Source organism: Engystomops pustulosus, chromosome 8, assembly GCF_040894005.1.
Source record: "Engystomops pustulosus chromosome 8, aEngPut4.maternal, whole genome shotgun sequence".
NCBI lineage: Eukaryota > Metazoa > Chordata > Amphibia > Anura > Leptodactylidae > Engystomops > Engystomops pustulosus.
This window is the reverse complement of record NC_092418.1, coordinates 48421513-48440970: the sequence shown is the minus strand read 5'-3', so window position 1 is coordinate 48440970 and position 19458 is coordinate 48421513. Positions and strand designations below refer to the sequence as shown.

At 38.8% G+C, this 19458-nt stretch overlaps 1 protein-coding gene across 1 annotated transcript in view; it reads left to right on the top strand.

The window, feature by feature from the left end:
- DNAH7 (dynein axonemal heavy chain 7) overlaps positions 1-19458 on the top strand; it is a 185016-nt gene that overhangs the window by 59582 nt on the left and 105976 nt on the right. Inside the window, exons 23-34 of the mRNA XM_072120857.1 lie at positions 2679-2788; positions 2884-3052; positions 7486-7588; positions 7678-7805; positions 8029-8241; positions 9434-9532; positions 12258-12506; positions 13759-13908; positions 16183-16365; positions 16565-16741; positions 17350-17481; positions 18694-18915. Coding sequence (XP_071976958.1) covers positions 2679-2788; positions 2884-3052; positions 7486-7588; positions 7678-7805; positions 8029-8241; positions 9434-9532; positions 12258-12506; positions 13759-13908; positions 16183-16365; positions 16565-16741; positions 17350-17481; positions 18694-18915 — 1935 coding nt within the window. The remainder of the gene's footprint in view (positions 1-2678; positions 2789-2883; positions 3053-7485; positions 7589-7677; positions 7806-8028; positions 8242-9433; positions 9533-12257; positions 12507-13758; positions 13909-16182; positions 16366-16564; positions 16742-17349; positions 17482-18693; positions 18916-19458) is intronic.

The following is a 19458-nucleotide window of genomic DNA, read 5'->3' as shown; positions in this document are numbered from 1 at the left end:
AGAGTATCAGCGAATGTATCACTGGTTACAAATCCAAATAATTTATTGATAAAACCAGAATGGTAAAACAAAAGTACAGGAATGTATAGTATATCCTCCTAACGCGTTTCGGGTCGGACGACCCTTTCTCAAAGATAAAATAATAATAATAATGCCTCCTCACTATTCAGCACTTGGTCACGTGACCAGGGTAATGTCATCTAGGGTCATTTACCCTTTACATTTTTAAAATGTATCTGATCACATGCTTCCATGGACTTCTACTCCTCCCCATGAATATAACACAAATCACCATGTACAAAATGTGACAAAATATTTCCCAAAAGTAAGCAGAGTTTTATATGTCAGTAGTCAAATATTAGCAGACAGGCCCTAAGTTTCATATAGTAGCATTTCCTAGCAGTGAGACCTGTCAATCAGGAATAATCAAGCAGGACAGTGCAGATTTGAAGAGATATAGAGCTGTCAGTCAAAATAAGGGGACATGGCGGGTTCACCTGCAGCCTGAGAGAAAACAAGCCATATCTTGACTAAAAGAGTCAAGTATGCTAATTTCCATTTAAAAACAACAGCTATAATTAATGTAAAGTGCCTCGTTGGCAGCTTAAATTTAGGTGATATGTTGTTTTGGGGTTAAAATTCTGGTGAAAGGTCTTCTTTAAGTAAATCAAATGATTTTAATAACTCCAATTGAAAATTTCCTTTAAAGATTCTGAGGCTACTGCTAAAGGGATCTTGCAGCATACTATTTTACTTGTTCCATTGAGTTCAATAAAATTGGTGAAAATGCATATGCAGCAAGCTCCCTGTCTCTGAAATCTTTAGATTTCTAAGGGTAATCTAATGTATACCGGAGAGGGCTGAGAAGTAAGAAAATATTTGATGCAAACTGAAGCATTCATATCTGACATAAAACTCTAAACATATCTTTTTTACACAAACTAGTAATTGATGATGTCAGGCCCTTCTATTAGCTTTATAGCATCTTGGATATCAGTAAAGTGTATTTTTATTCAGAGTATTTTACAGCTGTCACAGTATTGTCACTGGCTGTAACTAGCTGATCAGGCGTACAGCCACTCATTATGTCTGAATACAGCTAGCATAGCAGTTGTCATTTTTTATTTTTCTGTAATGCAGCATAAAGAAATGTTTTTGAGAAGGGAATTTATGCATTATTAATTAAGCCTACAGAATTGTAAGCAGGAATAGTTGCTGATTCTGCACCTTCTAGCCATATGCTAGCAGGATACCCAGTCCCATATACAGTAAATGAAAAAAAATAGAAAATGTATTTTAGCAAAAGAAATATAGGGCATTACAATTTTGTACAGCACACACATTATGATCCTGAGGAAACAATAAGTCCATAAATATATTACTACCAAAAGGACAAAGAAAAAGCATTTGATATTTAGTCACAATTTATGATAAAGTCTCCTCATCACAGTTAGTATGCTGGAGAAATGCCACCATTTAATTATATTTTTTAAAAATATTTAACAGTACTCTTCAGGAAAAAATAGATAGATGTAAAGTGATGGAAGCAGTTGCCACACCATATAAAATGCCTGTTTACATGCATGGGTTTGGGGCTTGATTGATCTAGTTACCCGTATTGGGGCACCTTTATTTACCTGGTCCCTGCGCGATCCCCGAGGTGCGTTGTCCGCCGGAATCCACATCTGCCGCGATTCATGAAGATTTTGCGCCCGAGTTCCTGCACCTGTCGCTTCCCCACTAAGGTCCGCCGGAGTTCACCTTCTTCTTCCTTGCGACACAATTTACGATGTTAAATCCCACGCATTGTCTGAATCCGTCGGGTCGTCCGACGGCCGCTCCCAGATTTGTGTCAAGCGAAAGCCGGCGCCGATGCGTCAAAATCCGATTGCATGCTCCAAACACACCTAATTGGAAATGTGCTCCGCGGATCCTTAGTAAATGAGCCCGATTGTGTGTGTGCCTTTGACCTAAATCACCTCTCCTACTTCATCTTCCACCCCTTTTTGGCTCTAGGAGACAAGGACATATGCTCCATGCCAGGAAAATCCACACAATAATAAACCACCACCCTTGACTGATCAGTTCCCCACCCTCATGACTATTTATGGCTAATTTGCCTGTGAAAGCAAACTTTAAAGCTATATGTTTGATAATTGCATTAAATGTATAAGAAGGGTAATAAGGTGGTTGTCACTGCGGCGCACACTGGTAGTCAAAGTAATTCGGAATAATTTTCACAAAATACTTTTTATTGGTGTCTTGGTATTTTGTGAAGATTATCCCGAATTACTTTGACTACCAGTGTGCGCCGCAGTGACAACCACCTTATTACCCAATGGCCCGATCCAGAACAGTGTGGCTACTGTGTTCTGACGATCCTGTCAATGGGCATGACCTTTTGGTTCCCTACTTCAGCTTCCTACTAGTGTTGAGCCTGGTATTAGCACAACGCCCTCTGGTTAGCCTTATTCTAACCACCTCACCAAAATCTGTTTTTCTCTATTGCACTTTGTGGTCTCTCCTTGTCCGCCATTCCTATGCAGAACGTATAAGAAGGGCATGCTTGTAAAGCTTATAATAGTATTCAATGTGTATCAGAATGGATGTAAAAAAATACTTGACATGCTTCCTTAAAGTATTGTAAAAATCTTGTCTAATTTTCATTTTCTATATAGGAAGGCCATTTGCAAACAAAAATGATCAATGCTGGCTTACAATATGGCTATGAGTATCTTGGCAATACACCTAGACTGGTTATAACGCCACTAACAGATAGATGCTACAGGTATTGTTCACATCTATAAGTTGAATTTAAAATGTCAGAAAAAAATGCAAAACATGTATTAGAAATAACTTCTAAAATCTTTGTTTTCAAAACAGAACTTTATTTGGTGCTCTCAATCTTCATTTGGGTGGTGCTCCTGAAGGACCCGCTGGCACAGGAAAAACAGAAACAACAAAGGACTTGGCAAAAGCTGTGGCTAAGCAATGTGTTGTTTTCAATTGTTCCGATGGATTGGATTACCTTGCTTTAGGAAAGTTTTTTAAGGTATTATTTATTATATATTGTTAGGTGCCATTCTATATGCTGCACACCATCAAGTTCATAAAAGATTTATACAATATTAAATATGTGATAAAGTCATTAGTCAAATGCGTTCAAATCAGTGTAAATAATCTCTAGAGCTGTCAGACAGTGGCACATGCTGTTATATGTTGTGATGCTTGATACACTGGACAAGCTTAAGAGCCTTAGATGCTATGCTATGTGAACTATATTCCTGGTGTGAGATCTGTGATATGATTCAGGGATTTATTGTGGCTACTATATATACATATGGCTGCCAGGAAGGATTTATTTCCCTACCATAGGCTTTTTTTTTTACCAGCAATCACCATTATGTTTTCTTTCTCTGGGTGAACACTGCAGAATCGTAGATTGGATTTAGTTTACCCCACTTTTTATTAATATTTAGCTGCTATGACTATGAGCTATAGGATTAATAATAATAATAATTCTTTATTTATATAGCGCCTGCAGATTAAGCAGAGCTGCACAAAGCATGACAATTAGGATTGTCCCTAAAAGTGTGCACCAGTGGATCTTCATTGCATGCGTTATAATTACTAAAGTCCAAAAGTGTTGTTGAGTTTAAAGAGGCCCTTTAAAGTGGCCTTTACTTCATATTACTACACTTACTAGATAAGGATATTAATTTACCTATATATTATCTATTAAAAGTACACTACATCTTTAAATGTAAAGTAAAGCACTCTATTAGTATTTTACCTATATACCATGTGTACTTGAGTATAAGTCAACCCAAATATAACCTGAGGCCCATAATTTAACTACAAAAACTATATTGACTCGAGTATAAGCCTAGTGTGGGAAATTCATTGGCCCAGTATATAGGTAGCCAGTCTGCCCATCCCCTCAGTATATAAGCAAGCCAGCCCTCTGCCCCCTTTATCTAGCCAGCCAGACCCCAGTTCTCCAGTATATAGCATGCCAACCTCCAGTATATAGCCAGCTTCTGCCCCGGTATATAGCCAGCCATCCCCCAGTATATAGCCTCCCAGCATATAGCCTGTCAGCCCTCAGTATATAGCCATGCCCAGTATATAGCCAGCAAACCCCCAGTATATAGCCAGCCTCCAGTATACAGCCTACCAAACCCAAGTATACAGCCTGCAAGTCCCCAGTATATAGCCAGTCAGTCCCTGGTATACAGCCAGTCAGTCCCTATATATAGCCAGCTAGTCCCAGTATATAGCCAGCTAGTCCCAGTATATAGCCAGCCAGCCCCCAGTATACAGCCAGCCATGGCCCAGTGTATAGCCAGCATGCCTTTAATATGTAGCCATCTAGCCCATTGGTATACAGCCTGACAGCCCCTGGTATACAGCCAGCCAACTGACGCCGCTGCTCCACAGATCCGCATTTTTAATCCGATCCCGCCAGCACGGACAAGTCCATGCATGCTGGGGGTGCACAGCTGTTTGCCGATATCATAGTCTATGCGTCGCTAATGTGCACGGCTCTGGCGCTACTGACAGGCAGGGATCAAGAGGATGACCTGCAGGGGGGTCGTGGGAAAGGTGAGTACAGTGTTTTGGTTTTTTTTATACCAGAGTATAAGCCGAGCACAAGAATTTTGCTATTAAAAGTTCTGCACCACTTTCTTGAAATGTAAAGTAAAACTGCAGAAATGTCCTACACTTCAACGACTGGCAGTCACCAGACTTACACACAACCACTAGTTAGAAATGGACCTCTCTGCCCTCTGTAACCTCTGGGGATGCTGCTAATTTACTGAACTTCAGTCTCAGACTACAATGACTAACTGTAACTATACAAAATTGTTAATATGGGGTTAAACATATGCTTTACGTTACATTTGAAGAAAGTAGTGCAGAACTTTTAATAGATATATATAGCTAAATTAAAATCCTTCACCCCTAAACTTGCACACATTACAAGAAATGTGAAGTAAAGGTGGCTTTAAGTAAACTTAATAAACTTAAACTTTTGGACTCCAATAATTATACCCCTGACCAAGCAATAAAGATCCACTTAATAGATAAATAGTTATTTTTAATATTTGAAGATTTCGAAAAGGCAGGTTCTGTGCCACAAGTCTGTGCATAACAAATGTGTTGCCTATTTACCAAAAAAGGAGCAAAAAGGGATGCTGGAAACTATAGACCTGCAAGTTTAACTTCTGTGGGGGAACATTTTGAGGGTTTGTTAGAAATGCTTTCTCTATGAAGTATCTCAACAAACACAACCCGATAACAAAGCATCAGAATAAGTTTATGAGGGATAGGTCCTGTCAGACTAATCTGATCAACTTCTATGAGGAGGTAAGTTCTAGACTGGAACTGGGGGAACCTGTTTATCTTGTGTATCTACATTTTTCCAAGTAATTTGATACTGTACCACTTAAAAATATGATAGATAAAATGAGACCACTGGACTAGGGGGAAATCTGTGTCTTGGGTTTAGCAGTTGGCTTAGTGATAGAGAAAATAGGGTCATCATTAATGGTGCATTCTCAGATTGGATTGAAGTTATCAGTAGGGTGCCACAGGGGTCAGTATTGGGCCCGCTTCTTTAATATTTTTATATATTATGTCGGGCTACATGAACATGCCCATACACCGTGAGTTGCTATATGGGAGGAGGGTGAGCAAAATGGGATCTGTCCTATGTTATTTGCAGAGTGGGTGCCCGGCTCGGACACAATGCAGTAAGACCATCCTGCACAATGCATGTCTAGGTGGCTGTGAGCTAGCTGGTGACTTTGCGGCTAGCTCACGACCGCTATGTGCGGATGTCTGAATGGTCCCTCATAAAGGGTTTACCAATGTTATCAATTTTTGGAGATGATACTAAGCTTTGTAAAGTAATTACTACAAAGGAGGATAGTATAATATTGCAAAGGGATTTGTGGAAACTGTATGCTTGGGCTGACAAAAGGCTGATGAGGTTTAATGTAGATAAATGTAAGGTTATGCACTTGGGCCATGGAAACAATTGTGTTCTAAACAGTCAAATGCATATTAGAACTGCAGTGGAAAGAGACTTGGGGTTATTGGTGGAATGTAAACTTAATATTTAGCCAAGTAGCAAATAAAATTATCAGATGTATCAAGAAAGGCATAAATTCTCATAAGAAGTGGCATACAAAACAGTGGCAATCACCGAAATCTTTAATCAAAAGTCCTTCATAAAAATCAGCAGCCGGTCAGGTGAAGTAGCTGCTTTCCCCCTCACCATGAGCAACAGTCTGTTTTGCGTTACACAAGCGCTTTGTCTAGGTATGTCTTTAAATTAGAGGCGCGAACGCCACTGCTATAGTAGCTAGAGGATGCTAGTCCTGCTGAGTAGAGTAAGCCCCTACATTATGGGATGTAACAGGAGAGGCATAGATTCTCATGAGGAGGACATAGGAGGACATAGTTTTGCCATTATACAAATCCCTGGTCACACCAAACATGGAATATTGTGTACAGTGTATAAAAAGGACAGAGTGCAGAGGAGAGCAACCAAGTTTTTTAAGGGTAAAGGAAAAATATATTTCATATACTCAGGCTTCTCTATGGGTGGGGTCCTATATGCCAGTGCTCCAGGGCACCTGGCATGTGATGCAATCCATAAAAACGGTGAAAGAAGACCAGATCACATCCAGATAAAATCCAAATATAGTCATTAGTCATGACTAACGCTTCATGTTAAGCCAAAAAGCGTAGGTTACCGCACCTACACCGACCATTCACATTTACTGTGTGTTATCTTTTATGAGCATTCATAAAGACTATATTTGGATTTTATCTGGATGTGCCCTGGTCTTCCTTCATCGTTTTTATGGATTGCATCGCATGCCAGGCGCCATGGAGCACTCGCATATATAGGACCCCACCCATAGAGAAGCCTGAGTATATGAAATCTATTTTTCTATATTTTTACTGTGTATATACAAGTTTATTAAGGGAATGGTTATAGCTAAGTAGACACCTCGCTACAATGCACAAATATCTGAATTTGGCGGTACTGAGATCTTTTCAAAGATCTTTTATACCTAGGCCTGTGGCCAGGACAAGGGGACGTCTTCCACACCTAGAGGAGAGACGGTTCTACCATCATCATAGACGAGGATTCTTTATTGTACGAGCAGTGAATGGATCTCTCTGCCATAAGGGATTGTCATGGCAAATACTTTGTAAATGTTTAAGAGAGGCCTGGATGCCTTTCTTGAGAACAAAAATATCATGTGTTATGGGAAGAAAACATTTGTTTAATGTTATAGGTTGGATTTTATGGACCTGAGTCTTTTTCCAACCTTATCTACTATGAAAAATAGGAAGATATTTAAAGTAGAAGTTCTGCAAAATTTTAGAATGCATGGTTGCCACATTGGGCATATTTATCTCAGTTTCAAATAACACATTATTGTGTAATCGTTTTTTTTATTTCAGGGTCTACTTTCCTGTGGTGCCTGGGCTTGCTTTGATGAATTTAACAGAATAGATTTAGAAGTGCTCTCAGTGGTTGCACAGCAGATCCTTACAATCCAAAGAGGTACCAATTTATATACCTATATTATATTGCTTTATAGTCACAGTGATGTAGCATTTATTTTTAAGCCATAAAAATTCCTTTATTTAAAGGTATCAATACAGGATCAGATCTATTAGTTTTTGAGGGTACGGAACTAAAACTTAACCCCACATGCGCAGTCTTCATCACCATGAACCCTGGCTATGCTGGACGTTCAGAGCTCCCAGACAACCTTAAGGTATTAGCCATATTCTGTCTTTGATAACTTTATTTCACTTTTTTGAATGTTAATTCTGATAAATGAGGATCCTTTTGTCTGCTGTTGTTCTTTGTTGTTAATTATATAATTATACTGATAACAACTTTTACTTCTGTTCATTTATAGTTAACCCATCATAAAATTTTGAGTTCTGTAAATGTGCATTGTTAAACACAAGTTTTATTTCCCATTTTACAAACAGGCTCTTTTCAGAACTGTTGCTATGATGGTCCCGGATTATGCCATGATTGCTGAAATAGTCTTATACTCTTGTGGCTTTGTCACAGCCCGACCATTATCAGTGAAAATTGTAGCAACATATCGTCTATGTTCTGAACAACTGTCTTCCCAGCATCATTATGACTATGGAATGAGAGCTGTTAAATCCGTTCTTACAGCAGCAGGAAACCTAAAGGTATAGATAAAGATAAGGATCTGTATGTATGTTCCATATAATTTATTTTCTACAAATCAAATATAGGATATAAATAATTTGAGCTATTTCATGTCTATGGACAATTTGCACTAATCAAATCTGTTCTTGTATTATATTGATATGTCCCTGTTTCAAAGATATTTATTTATGCCCTCAGTAAACAATCAATTATTCTTGCTCACAAATACATGCTATATGTTGAAAGCGTGCATGTGATAGATCAGTTATATATCCAGGTGGATATACTGGAACTCCCATCTAGAGTTAAATCTAAGATGTTGTGCCCCTAGGCAGGACCTCTCACATCACAATAGTAAATTTATACAGCTTTGAATTTAGTACAAACCCGCTTACATGTCATTTCATGTATAAGAAAATGTTTATAAATTTAGAATGTTGTGTTTGTCCTTAAAGTTCATGATTGATAAAGTGTAACATGACCATATACGTTATCAAACTCTCCAAATATAAAATAAAGAGTATCTGTTGAGGTAAAACTTGTGATGTTCCCTCTTTTATTATTCTTAATGTGTTCCATTACATCCTTTATTCATCCTTATTTTCAGTATACTCTTCCTATAGAAATGATTAATAAATATGCATATGCATGGATTCATAAATATGCTTCACATTGTGACATGAAAGGGGCCATTCTTGGTCCAGATTTCACACGTGACCCAAAATGCCAATTCGTGTTTATTTTTATTGTAATTGTATGATTCCTTTGAATAGGTTTTCACTTTTTTTTTTCCTGAAGAGGTCACACAACTTTCAGTACTCAATAAGTTTTCATGGGTTTAAAGGACATCTACCATCAGTTTACTGATGGTAAATGTGTCCTAGTAAGAAGTAGCACTAGTGCCCTGCCTGGTTCCACCAACCAACCCCCTCAAGCACATAGATTGGTGAGGGTGGGGCCTCTAGCGCTGCATTCAAATACAAGGCTCCCTGAATTGCTCAGGATAACTTAGCCTAATGTGCATAACTATTATAACTCTATATTTCCAAAATCACAGGATATAGAGTTATAATAAAGGAACTTCTTAATAGGACACATCTACAATCACTAAACTGATAGTAGATGTCCTTTAATATTACAATATTTATTCATGTGCAGTATTGTATTATTATATAGAATATATACATATCTATTTAATATTTAATTTTACAGCTTAAATACCCTAATGAAAATGAAGAGATTTTGCTTCTCCGATCAATTATTGATGTAAATCTGCCAAAGTTTTTGTCCCATGATCTCCCTCTTTTTGAGGTAAGATGTTATTTTGATATGCTTTAATATTTGGTAAAGACAAAAATCATGTCTATATTGAAGGATGTTTACAGAAAATGAAAACTGGAAGTAAATAATCAAATAGGTAAATAGAATTGAGAATCTTGGTAAGGTACCCTGTACACAAGTCACAACGTGGCAAACGTTTTCTTAACCCATTATCGCTTAACCCATTATGCTTGTTTTCAGCTCAATGACCAGACTCGATTTTTAGAATCTTATATGTGTCTTATATCTTATATCCAGGTGATTTTGAGATTGTTTTCTCGTGACACATTGTACTTCATGTTAGTTGTTAAATTTAAATGATAAGTTTTGTGTTTTGCTCTGGAAAAAAATGAAAATTTGGCAAAAGTTCCGAAAAATTATTCATTTTCAAAGTTTTCCAGGCAGATAGCTAACATTTGATAACTAACGTTTATTTCTGGAATGTCTGCTTTATGATGACCTGGCATGAGGAGGAGCTGGCAGCCTCTGGGCATGCTCTGGACCCCGGGGCTGCAGCAGGAATGATTGGAATCCCCGGTAAGCTCACAGAGGGGGTATGATCCACAGGGGACATACTTACACGCTGCGGTCATGCTTGACCGTGGCGTGTAAGGGGTTAAACACCCGGGATCTGAGTTTTTCCTATTCCGGATGTTAGTACCGGGTCTGGGCTATGATGTCATAGCCTGACACCAGCACTCGCAAGACCCGATGTACCGCAATCTTCTTCTGACACGCCGACGTAGATTATTTATGCACGCCCCTGCTCTGTTCTTTGCAGCCTGGCACTGCCCATCACTCTGCAAAGCACAGTTCTCTGCGGGTACACAATTAAGCAGATGGCATTTCCAAGAGGCATTTTGATAACATAGCTAGAACATCTGATCTACATATTTTTATAAAGACTTTTTTTTACATAAATTCAGCTGTTCCTGAAGATAAGAAAGAAGTTGCCATCTCCTAAAGAATAAGCAAGCAATGCAAAAAGGAAAGTTATTCGCGGCAACAGTAAAAATCCCGACATCTTTATTATTTCTTGATCAAAAGCATTACATAGTAGTAAGTAAGTTGTCTTTCCTACTTACTAATGTAATGCTTTTATGATCAAGAAATAATAAAGATGTCAATTAAAGAGGTATTCCCTTGTGGGCATTCACATTTAATTTAATTAATCTGTGTATATATATATATATATACACTCACCGGCCACTTTATTAGGTACACCTGTCCAACTGCTCGTTAACACTTAATTTCTAATCAGCCAATCACATGGCGGCAACTCAGTGCATTTAGGCATGTAAACATGGTCAAGACAACCTCCTGCAGTTCAAACCGAGCATCAGTATGGGGAAGAAAGGTGATTTGAGTGCCTTTGAATGTGGCATGGTTGGTGCCAGAAGGGCTGGTCTGAGTATTTCAGAAACTGCTGATCTACTGGGATTTTCACGCACAACCATCTCTAGGGTTTACAGAGAATGGTCCGAAAAAGAAAAAACATCCAGTGAGCGGCTGTTCTGTGGGCGGAAATGCCTTGTTGATGCCAGAAGTCAGAGGAGAATGGGCAGATTGGTTCGAGCTGATAGAAAGGCAACAGTGACTCAAATCGCCACCCGTTACAACCAAGGTAGGCAGAAGAGCATCTCTGAACGCACAGTACGTCAAACTTTGAGGCAGATGGGCTACAGCAGCAGAAGACCACACCGGGTGCCACTCCTTTCAGCTAAGAACAGGAAACTGAGGCTACAATTTGCACAAGCTCATCGAAATTGGACAGTAGAAGATTGGAAAAACATTGCCTGGTCTGATGAGTCTCGATTTCTGCTGCGACATTCGGATGGTAGGGTCAGAATTTGGCGTCAACAACATGAAAGCATGGATCCATCTTGCCTTGTATCAACGGTTCAGGCTGGTGGTGGTGTCATGGTGTGGAGAATATTTTCTTGGCACTCTTTGGGCCCCTTGGTACCAATTGAGCATCGTTGCAACACCACAGCCTACCTGAGTATTGGTGCTGACCATGCCCATCCCTTCTGCGGCAACTGTGTGATGCCATCATGTCAATATGGACCAAAATCTCTGAGGAATGCTTCCAGCACCTTGTTGAATCTATGCCACGAAGAATTGAGGCAGTTCTGAAGGCAAAAGGGGGTCCAACCCGTTACTAGCATGGTGTACCTAATAAAGTGGCCGGTGAGTGTATATTTGTGTGTATATATACAGACAGTCCCCTACTTAAGGACACCCAACTTACAGATGACCCCTAGATAAAGACCGACCCCTCTGCCCCCTATGACCTTTGGTGAAGCTCTATGAATGCTTTACTATAGTCCTAGATTACAATAATCAGCTGTAAAGTTTCTGTAATGAAGCTTTTTGATAATCCTTGGTCCCATTACAGCAAATAAATTTGAAACTCCAATTGTCACTGGGGCAAAAAAAACATTTGTCTAGAACTACAATGATAAAATATACAGTTTCAAGTTACAAACACATTCAACTTAAGAAAAAACCTATGGACCCGATCTTGTACGTAACCCGGAGACTGCCTGTATACTGTATATATATTTTCAATTTTCATTTTCTTCAATTAAAAAAATTTGAGGGTGGGGAGAAAAAAATGGAAACAGAAAAACAAAAACCAACAGTAGCGTTAAGGGGTTAAATAGTCAACAAAAATAACTCCTTGAAGATTCATGAACTATATTCTTCTTTGTAGGGAATAACATCTGATCTGTTTCCTGGTGTTAAACTTCCTAAAGCAGATTATAAAATCCTCATGGATGCAATAAAAGAAAATTGTGAGCGAATGAATTTGCAGATGACAAACTTCTTTGCAGAAAAAATTTTGCAGATATATGAAATGATGATTGTTCGTCATGGTTTTATGATTGTTGGAGAACCTTTTGGAGGAAAGACTTCAGCTTATCGAGTTTTAGCTGCAGCACTCAGTGACATTTGTGAAAAGGTACTGTTATAACAATGCTGTTGCTTTAATGTTCCTTTGTTTACACCCTTTTTTATGTGATCTGTGTCCATTAAGTGAGTCCATCTGTGAGCCGCATTGAGAGTGCAGTAAAGGAGTGGTCTGAGCTATGTAGTTAAAACATAATATAATAAAACATACTTACATTATTTCTCTTTAAAGAGAACCTGTCACCAGGTTTACCCCACTAAATTACCAGCTCCCTCAGGTAGGGTATGAAGTTTTTCTAGAATTCCCTCTTTTATGTGAAATCTCACCCATTTCCTTATAGAAGAAATCCCTTCCAAAGACAAATCTTGATCCTCTCAACACATTTTCACATGAAATGAGTTAAGTTTATTGGCTGCAGGGCTAGTGTTGTTTCAGAAGCCCCTATGTTGTGTTCTGTAGTACCTAGAAACATGCTTATGGCTCTGTGAGCTACACAACCAGAGATACAGACAGCTAAAGACTTTGTTAATGGAAACTGCAGATAAAGATCTAGTTCCACCCTACTTTTTAACTGCATGCAAGTCCAGGGATCGTAAAGATGAGGGTCTTATCTTTAATTAGACAGAAAATCTTGTTTCTAGATACTATAGAACCAAAGATACAGTCTTCTGAAATTACACTTCCCCTGCAACTTCTAAACTTGACTCAACCCATGGGAAAATTAGATAAGCAGAGTCATATTTACCTGGCTATGAGTTATACATATGAGATTTCACATAATAGAGGGAATTTTTAAAGAGCTTTTCATACTCTACCTTAGGGTACTAGTAGTTAAGTGGGGTAAAATCTGGTGAAAGATACCTTTAAATAATCCAGGAGTTCACCCCTAGTGCTGCTCGCGGTCTATGTGATGACCCAGGAAGCACTTGCCTACTACAACTACATCATCAACTTAGTTGTGACCTTCCGTAGACACTGCAGAATATTGCCAATCATGAAAAGAATATATAAAGCAAGGAATAGAGGTGAAAAAATCCTTAAATTAGGTGCACACACATCTACACCACATAAAAGGCCATGAAGATTGTCAAAATCTTATCACAAGAACCTTTTTGTTTTTACTGAGGCAATTATTCGATCTGTTTAAGTGTGTTTTTTCTCCAAATTAAATGGACACATTTTGCTAAATAAATCTCCCCTACTGTTTAAATACTACTTTTACTACTGACCTACATCTACATTCTGCTTGACAACTACGATTAAATATAGACCATTCATTGTATGTGAAATATTCCTTTTGCAGGGCCTTTCAGATGAAAATAAAGTACAAATTACTGTTCTCAATCCAAAATCTATAACTATGGGGCAACTCTATGGACAGTTTGACCCAGTGTCTCATGAATGGTCAGATGGAATACTGGCTGTCAGTTTTAGAGCATTTGCTTCATCAACGGTAAGTTACCATGCCTATTTAATGTGTTACATGTGAAAAAGTACATCCTCTATGCATTTTATTATTTAACATTTCCTAAAGAAACTTATACTTGCTGGGTATTAAAATTTTGTCAATCCAATGTCAGTTAAACAACAAAACAGAAGACATTTCATTGTGGTTTGTTGTAAAAGGGCTACTTATTTGGTTGAACAAATTGTACTTCGTGATGGCACCTTTTATGCAGCGTTCTGCGGAGGTGGAAAAAAAATATGAATGATGTTGCGTTATTTTCTTACCGGTTGTACTCTTCATAATGTAAAAAAAGAATGTACAGGCGGTCCCCTACTTAAGGACACCCGACTTACAGACAACCCATAGTTACAGACGGACCCCTCTGCCCACTGTGACCTCTGGTGAAGCTCTCTGGATGCTTTAAAATAGTCCCAGATTGCAATAATCAGCTTAAAATTGTCTGCAATGAAGCTTTATTGTTAATTCTTGGTCCTATTACAGCAAAAAAATTTGAAACTCCAATTGTCACTGGGGCAAAAAAAAAAAATTGTCGGGAACTACAATGATAAAATATACAGTTTCGACTTACATACAAATTCAACTTAAGAACAAACCTACAGTCCCTATCTTGTATGTAACCCGGGGACTGCCTGTAATTTCTATTCTATTGATCAGTAAATTTATGGTAAAACTGCATTTTATAGTCTCTATTCTTAATTAATACTTTAAAAACAGTAAAAAAAAATTTCAAAACAAAATTTTATTTTTCTTTTGTTATATTCTGACTCTGAAGTTTAGATTTTGTTTTAATTGATAAAATAATATTTGTAGATGTAGGTAACTTTATTCTATTTTCATACTTTGCTGCATTACAGTACATATAAGGTTGTGTTGGACTACCTCACAAAGTTCACTTTAAATGGGGACTGCATAAAAAAGATAATTCTTTGGCCCATTAGATAGGTCCATGAAGGTTTCCTTGTGTTACAATGATTTGTGACCGACAATCTGAGTCCCCAAACAACACAATGGGGGTCATTTACTAACGGCCCGTTTTGCGTTTTCCCGACGTGTTATCCGAATATTTCCGATTTGCACTGATTTTGGCGCACGCGATCGGATTTTGGCGCATCGGCACTGGCATGCATGTGACGGAAATCGGGGGGCGTGGCCAAACGAAAACCCAAGGAATTCGGAAAAACCGCCGCATTTTAAAAACAAAAAGTGTTGCGGAGCTTGCACTTACCTTCACCAGGTATAGGTCGGTGTACTTGAGTGCATTTCAGCGGACTTCAGCGCAGCAGCGCCATCTGGTGGACGTCGGAGGAATTGCCTTAATGAATCCCGGCCGGACCCGAATCCACCACAGAGAACGCGCCGCTGGATCGCGAATGGACCGGGTAAGTAAATCTTCCCCAATGTGGCACATTTACTAAGAATGGTGCTAACTGCAATAAAAGTGGGGTGCGCCAGATTCATGAAACTCCCTGGCACTTACAGAGTTCCCCAACTTTTTTATGGTGCACCTTTAACATAGGGCACGCGACAGACTTATGTCTGACTTTGCACCAGACTGTGCGCCAGATTTATCATGCAATGTGTCACTGGCTCCAACAGTTCAGAGCTTGATACTTGTCTTTTGGTTGGGACAGATTCATGACATTGATGGTTAATATGTTGTAGTTAAAAACTGTTGAATTCTTTTAGACCTGCTTTTAGCTGATCGAAACTGCCCCACATTGTGACACACCCTCTTAATTTTTTTGTACATGGACTATTTTCTGTCTAATCAAGGGAGACCACCCCCTTTCTTAGGATTAGTACAAAAAGTTAAAAAAATTGTGTAAAAGCCCTCATAAATGTGCCCGTATTTAGGGACAAATTAGACCAGAAGTCTTGCAAATGGGCTTCATAAATTCCTCCCAATGTGTTGGTTAGAGAGTTTTGTTGGTAACTTACTATTGTTGTATGTGAACACTATGAATAACCTAAAATACAGGCGGTCCCCTACTTAAGAACACTCGACTTACATACGACCCCTAGTTACAAATCCAATTGTCACAGAGACCAAAAAAGTTTTGGCTGGGGTTACAATGATAAAATATACAGTTCCGACTTACATACAAATTCAACTTAAGAACAAACCTACAGACCCTATCTTGTATGTAACCCGGGGACTGTCTGTAGTAAAGCATAAACTAACATTTAAAACTCATTGCATTTAATTTCTAGTTAAATATTTCAGTTTGTAAAAAATATAATTATTTTCTTTCATTTTAGACTCCAGATAGAAAGTGGCTCATTTTTGATGGACCAGTTGATGCTGTTTGGATCGAAAACATGAATACTGTGTTGGATGACAACAAAAAATTGTGTTTGATGAGTGGAGAGATTATTCAGATGTCTAATCAAATGAGTCTTATATTTGAGCCTATGGATTTAGAAGTGGCATCTCCTGCAACAGTAAATATCCATATCTGTTTTGCACATACCACTTTGTTTATGAACATGTAACATTAAACAAAAAAATCATGGTACCACTACAATTTCAAATTATACATGAACCTTATACTTAAATGCCTAGTGCATGATTTTGCTTTACATTCTGGAAGTAAATACAGCTGTGAGGGAATATAATAATATTCAATTTTATTTTTGACAGGTTTCCAGATGTGGTATGATATACATGGAACCAACTATGCTTGGTTGGAAACCAGTTATGGTATCTTGGCTTAACATTTTACCTTCTGGACTCAGCAAAATGCACAAAACTTTTATTGAAGGATTATTTGACAGGATGGTTCCTCCATGCCTTCAAATGATTCGAAAATGTGCCAAGGTAAATAGAAATGAATGCATACACGTGTGAATAGATGTCATATATATTATTCATAACTACAGATTAAAGAGGACCTGTCACCCTAAAAAAAAATGTTTTAGGAGCTGCTTGCTAAAGTAAGCAGCTCCTAGCGCTATCACATTATTAGCAGTGTTAAACAGCTATCTTTACCGCAACCTTCCAATAAAGCTAGCGAACACTGCACTGCCATAGCCTTGGAACACCGGATCGAGCTTACAGCTCATGAGGTGACAGTCCATGCACTGCTTCTCCTCTGGACCGCCCCTACCACGCTATAGGCTGATTATAGGGTGATTGGCAGGCTTAATGTGGCAGTCACCGCCTCCTCGTACTGCCCCCTCACGAGTACGTGGGCACGGCAGTGTTCGCTAGCTTTATCGGAAGGTTCTGATAAAGCTAGCAGTTTAACACTGATAATAATGGGGTAGTGTTTGTAGCTGCTTACTTTAGTAAGCAGCTCCTAGAGAGTTTTTTTAGGGTGACAGGTCCTCTTTAATAATAAAAGATAGATTGTAACTGACAAGGCAGCTAAAATTACTTTGCATTGTTTTATTATTTCTATCTTGATATTTTTTTCGTTACTTTAGGAATTGTCTCCCACCTCTGATACAAATTTAGTCCGATCTCTGATGAATCTGATGGACTGTATGTTGGATGAGTTTTCTGATGAATCTGCAGTTCATAGTATGAATGAAAGAGACATTTGCTCATGGTTAGAGGTATGTTGACCAATTCTTTAACACTCAACACAAGCATACTACATACAAATTGGAACGAGATAGCAGTAAAAGCTATTATTATTATTTATTTATAGAGCGATATTACCGTGTATTCCGGCGTATAAGACGACCTGGTGTATAAGACGACCCCCCTACTTTCCTGTTTAAAATATAGAGTTTAAGATATATTCGCCGTATAAGACTATCCCTTTTCCAACGCATACAAAACACCGGTAAAAATTTAAAAAAAAACAGATTTGAATTTAACATGGTCCTTTTTTTAATTTAAATTCTTATGACATGCAGGTATATAGCAGGAAAACTGTCGCTCATAAACATAAGGCATACAACAACAACATTACCATCGTCCATTTTACTGTAAATGTTACCATTTACCAGGTAATATCCCCCCCAAATAGCCATTTCCTAACTTTCACCTATGCCTCCCCCCCCAAATAGAATCAGGGCCCCATAGATTTAAGCAAAATGAAAAAGAAAACTCTTACTTAGTTATTCCGCTCCTCTTCGCGCCCTCTCTCTCTCCTAAAGATCGGCGCAGGCGACGGCTGATGACGCATTAAGCCTGTGCCGGCGTCGATGGATGAGGTGGGTGGGGAGGTGGGCGGATCGGGGGCCGTTCAAATTTTAAATTGTGACAGCTCCGGGCCCTCCCTGATCCAGCGCCCGGACCAGATGCAGAACAGTCCGTGCGCTGTAAGGGAAAGGCCCGCGGCTCTCACAATTTAAAACATCTGCCCGCTGTGCTGCGCCGAGTTATCAGCGCAGGGGTCGCACCTGACCCGATCGGTACGCCACTGTTTGAGCCAACGCTGTGAAAACACCCGCGATCGGTGCTAGCAATATGCAGCAAAGACTTACCGGCTTTGGAGAGGGCTCAGCCCGTGAGCCCTCTCCATGCAGCGCGACCCGACCGCCGCCGTGAATACACGGCGGCGGTCAATTACCGGCGTATAAGACGACCCCAGAGAAGACAGAAGATTTTTCTGTCTTCAAAAGTCGTCTTATACGCCGGAATATACGGTAATTCCATAGTGCTGTGCAATCAGTAAATGATTCACATTTAGATAAAATAAATGCAAATACAAAAACTACAGTGATCAGGAAGCCAGTTCATCAAACTGGAGTATTCAAGTAAAGTGAAGCCAAATTAGACATGTATTATTAATCTAAAATATTAATTTGTCTCCCAAGGGCATATTTGTGTTTTCTTTGGTATGGTCCATTGGAGGAAGTTGTAAGGAAGATGATCGCCTGAAGTTTGACAAACTTCTGAGAGAAATTATAGAAGGACCACTAAGTGAAGAAACAAGAACTCGATTTAAGATTTTGCATCCTGTTGATCCACCTGAAAAACCTTTTACAGTTCCAATTCCGAAAGAAAACACTGTTTATGACTACCGATTTCTGAAAGAGGTATATCTTTCTTATAGTACCCAAAAATTTGCATGAATTAACTTATTTTCTGGCCAGAATAACATAAAGTGAATGTCCCTAAAGGGCCATTGTTTATTATCATCAATGTTTATCCTGCTATTTAGATTTGTTTTTCAATACACTATGGCACAAATTCCATCTAAGTCAGATGTGTGCTTTTTGTTTGTATTTTAGTGACATTTTCGGCACCTTTGGTTATTTGCACAATTTTTCTTGACTTTTTCAAGCAGTACGCCAGAGTTCACCGTGTAGCTTGCGCCTAGTTTTCTTTGTGTTTTTCCTCCATCCAGTAGTTTTTACTTAATTTAACATTGATTCGCGCCTAAAAAGGCACAAATAATTGTGCTAAAACACTCCACTCCTGAGCATGTGTGTGAAAGCCAATAGTCTGAGTTGCACAAAAATTTGGGCTTAAAAAGTCTCAAAAACCCTGCACTTGACAAATAGCTGAGGCTACAAAGAGAAATGAGGTGCAAAAAATACTCACTAGAGTCGTGAAAGAGGCACAGAGAAGGTGAAAAC